Here is a 4,395-nt window from a genome sequence, read left to right as displayed (position 1 = left end):
TTCCTCGTGTCAACACAATCTAGTGTGTTGGACATGTCAGCCCAACACACTAGAATACTCTATAATATATATGTTATATTTTTATGATATTAATATCGTATTATTAGAATACTGAAACCAATGCTGATAAGTTCTTATAGATTGTGTTGGGCATGTCAGCCCTAGGACTACAAGTACCATGTACTCCACTCATTTCATTATCATTATCATTGAGTAATCCTAGCTATCGTATCTAGTCTCTCTCACTCTCTAAGCTCATGTGTGGCTGTGTGCGTGTGTGTGTTTGTGTGTGTGTTTGCAGAGCATCTACTCCCTCATCCAACATATATGTTAAATAATTCAAGCTAGTTGCTTGTTGCTATCTCTATAATATATATGTTATATTTTTATGATATTAATATCGTATTATTAGAATACTGAAACCAATGCTGATAAGTTCTTATAGATTGTGAACATGCTAACGTGAAGCTCTGTGTGTGTGTGTGTGTGTGTGTGAGAGAGAGAGAGAGAGAGAGAGAGAGGCGTGTAATTGTTTGTATAGAATGGTGTGGGTAGTCTATGGGAGGAGAACACATTGTACATAGTTGGGTGCAAAAATGTGGAGTCATGGGCATGTTTGCATGTAAGCAAAACAAATTTGGGGCCAATGTATCTGGGCATCCATCTTAACATACAATAGAGATGGGCAACACTCGAGTGAAACTAGACCATACAATTGACATCGAACGAATAATCCCATGAATTCATAAGGCTCCCAAAACTTGGCCCGATCATGACCCTCAAGCACCAATGTGCAAGGGGACTTGCATGCTATAAAGCCAATAGCCCTATAAGGCATTCATTTACTACATTACTAATGATAGACACGCATTACAAAGGAATCAAAACTTTAATCTATGCCCTCATTCGAAGGCCCTAAGTGTTAATATGTATAGCCCTCTCTGTTTATCTTCTTCGTTTTTTGTTTTTATGTTGCGGGCCGAAGAAGCGAGATCGCAAGCAATGAAGAGCCTTGAATGTTTGCTGCTTGACTGAGGCGCTGTGCAGCAAGGTGAGCGAGTTCAGCACAGGTCAGAAAAATCTCATCTTTAACTCAAATTTCTTGCATCTGCTTGCAGTATACAGCACAGTTACCCTACAGTGCAAACATTTTTTTTTAATAAAGATGTTTCCATTAAGAAATTAGTCTGTTTAGCAGTATCAAATGCATTTGTTAAGTACATGGGCACTGCATGTGAAAGATATTGTAAGGGCCTTTTGCATGTTAATGCCAAGGCGAGAACATTAGATGGGCAAGTGAAGAAAAGGTCATTCAATGGGCATGTCCAGTACATTTTTAGATGTGCATGTGATGGGGATTTTGATTAAATAGTCCTTTTTTAGATAGATATGTGTGCATGTGAAGCGTTCATTAGATGTGCATGGTGAAGAAAAGATCATTAGATGGGCAAGGGGAATATGTTTTCAGATGAATACATGTGCATGTTTTATGTGAAGCGTAGATCATTAGATGGGCATGTTAAGATGGATGTTATGTATAGTGTCAACAAATTATCTTTGAAATGACAAGAAGTGGAGAACCTTTGATGGGCCTGTGAAGAAAAGATCATTAGATGGGCATGTGGAGTACGTTTTTAGATACGTTATGTGCATGTGAGGTGTTTGAATGTGAAGAAGGGTATTTCTATCTGTGGATGCAATGAATCATCTTGAGTTGACCAGAAGCACTTTGCCCTTCCAGGTGGGACAGTTGATAGATGTGACAGGCGCCATTCTACAACAAAGGAAAGTGGTGGTATTTAGAGGTTAGCTCAAACAATGGATCAACAAAATAACCAGCAACCCATGGGTGTGTCAAGTGGGCAACCCCATATGCAATATGCCTTCGCACCAGGACAGATGCCGGGAGTACAGCCATCTGGTGTGATGCCTGGACAACCTTCAAGCAGCTATCCTGCCGCTCCAATGCAACCCATGGGGTATCAGAATATGCAAATGCAGCAGCTGCAGCATTTTTGGAACACTCAAAGGCAAGAAATTGAGCAGGTGAATGATTTTAAGAACCATCAGCTTCCATTGGCTAGAATCAAAAAGATCATGAAAGCAGATGAGGATGTGAAGATGATCTCCGCTGAGGCACCTGTTCTCTTTGCAAAAGCCTGCGAGATGTTCACATTGGAGTTAACTTTGAGGTCATGGATGCATGCCGAAGAGAATAAGAGACGGACGTTGCAGCGAAACGACATCGCGGCAGCAATTACTAGGACTGACATTTTTGATTTCTTGGTGGACATTGTTCCTAGAGATGAGGTGAAGGAGGAAGGGCTTTCAGTTAGAGCTGGTCTCCCACCTGCTGATGCTATCCCTTATGGGGGGATGTATTATATGGCGCAGCCACAGGCTCCAGGGTATGGGCCTCCTTTGCCCCAGGTAGCTCAAAATGTGACAGGCTCACCAGCATACATTGTTGGAAGGCCAGCAATGCCCATGGATCCATCAATGTACATGGCTCAACTACCCGGCATGGGGTATGGAGCTCCACAGATGTGGCCAGCCCCACCGACAGATGATCAAGCAGAAGTCCCTCCTGCCAGTCCATCAGACAATGTGTCTGGTTAGCATGCCAAGGGTGATACTGTGACTCTTTCTAGCTCAAAGCTCCCATTGGTTAAGCAGAGATGTCAGGTATGGGTATCAGCACAAAGTTCACACCAGGTCTGGTCCGATGTGTTTGTTTAAGCAGTCAGATTATTCCACTTGCTTGGCTGCTTCTAGAAGTGGGAAGCAACCTTTTGTTATTTCAATGCTAGCATTTTGACGTCTTTTGCATGTCTTTTCTGTTACAATTTGCAGCACCCTGATACCTTTCCGAATCTTTTCAAAGTTGGTCGTAGACTTATTTGCAACTTCATGCTTCTGCATCACAGAGGTGTATGTGAGTCTGCTTTTGCATTGCACATTGCCAAACACAAGGCTCCTTTGTGGCTTTTTGGCTTGTTGAACATATGGCCTGTGCCTGCAAAACAGGTGTTTTTTAATGGCATGTTAATCCATAAGCTAATTACAGGCTGAGAGTGAAAATGGTAGAACATGTTCATTTGTTTTGTGGGGTGTGTGTGTGTGTGTGTGTGTGTTGTGCTCTTAACCAGGTACATGATGGACATTGTTCTTTCAGTGTGAGAGAGCAATCACATATATGTGTGTGTGTGTGTGTGTGTGTGAGAGAGAGAGAGAGAGAGAGAGAGAGAGAGAGAGAGAGAGGAACATAAATGAACTGGAGAAGTCATGTGAATGAATCTCCTAACTAGGTAGGTGCTGGGCTGTGCTCTTTTGGTGAGAGAGCAGTCACAAGCGTCTTCCCGTTCTGTGAGAGGAAAGCTAAAGATGCATGGAAAGCATGCAAGTAGGTCCAAAAGCTGGACAGTCCATCTCCCCCTCCACGATGGATCCAATCACAAGGGTTTTCCCTCCCTTTCCATGAGGAAAGCTTGGACATTGGCACATTTCTTAAAGAAGCGAGTAGGTGCAAAAGGTGGACAGCCTGTCCCCCCTCCGCAATGTGCTTAGTAAACATATTTTTATACTTTGTCCCTGCCTGGCTGCCCTTAATCTTGCATCTCAAATGTTGAGGTTCTATATATATATGTTGGCACATTTCTTGAAGAAGCGAGTAGGTGCAAAAGCTGGACAGTCTGTCCCCCCCTCCGCAATGTGCCTAGTAAACATATTTTTATACTTTGTCCCTGCCTGGCTGCCCTTTATCTTGCATCTCAAATGTTGAGGTTCTAGTCACTGTGTGGATGTTGTTGGGGTTTGTAGCCTGGTGCTGCAACCTCTCCCAGAAAAGCATGTGTATTGTACAAGCCGTGGATCTCTGCGGTCACTACCTTGAGCCATTGTGTCACTTCCACTCACATGTGTGTCTCCTTGCTGGTATGTAGTGCGTCTACTTTGTCTTTAAAGGGTCATAGCTGTTCTTGCAATCTACGTTACGGTTAGACTAATTCTAAAAGTGGCCCCCAATACAAGACACTTTGGCTGTGTAAGTAGCTACTAATCATTGAGTGAGTGTATAGCAACCTTAAGTTGAGGACACTGATGGAGAGTTTATAGCTGAGACGTGGGCTCCTTAATGGGTATTGCTTTGTGCAAGACTATTAGTGCTTTGAAAGTGCTGATCAGACAGAGCTCTGCTGCAGCTGAAGGCTTGCACACACACACACACACACACACACACACAAAGTAATCCTAGTTAAGTCCTTGTGTGATTCAAAAAATATGTGCAATTGATTGTTTAAAGTCAAATGCTGATCAGTTCTGCTGATCCCAGCCCCAAGTTGTAGGTTAACTCATTTTTTTGGTTGCAATCTTTGGTTGTTAGGTCTTCTTTTCGCT

General features: G+C 42.8%; 1 protein-coding gene across 2 annotated transcripts; it reads left to right on the top strand.

Moving 5' to 3' along the window:
* Positions 1-849: 849 nt before the first annotated feature.
* LOC147611743 (nuclear transcription factor Y subunit C-1-like) lies at positions 850-2,846 on the top strand. Of its 2 annotated transcripts, none has more exons than XM_086784788.1 (2): positions 850-1,051; positions 1,742-2,846. In XM_086784788.1, the coding sequence occupies exon 2, from the start codon at positions 1,819-1,821 to the stop codon at positions 2,617-2,619; it is 801 nt and encodes a 266-aa protein (XP_086640914.1). In that variant the 5' UTR covers positions 850-1,051; positions 1,742-1,818; the 3' UTR covers positions 2,620-2,846. The 2 variants fall into 2 exon arrangements, with proteins under 2 accessions (XP_086640914.1, XP_086640913.1); XM_086784787.1 differs by having other exon boundaries at positions 850-1,070.
* The last annotated feature ends 1,549 nt before the right edge of the window (positions 2,847-4,395 follow it).

Source organism: Cibotium barometz, chromosome 47, assembly GCF_041138505.1.
Source record: "Cibotium barometz isolate CiBa-2024 chromosome 47, ASM4113850v1, whole genome shotgun sequence".
NCBI classification, from domain to species: Eukaryota; Viridiplantae; Streptophyta; class Polypodiopsida; order Cyatheales; family Cibotiaceae; genus Cibotium; species Cibotium barometz.
Note: the sequence above shows the minus strand (reverse complement) of the source record. Positions and strands in the feature narration are given on the sequence as shown.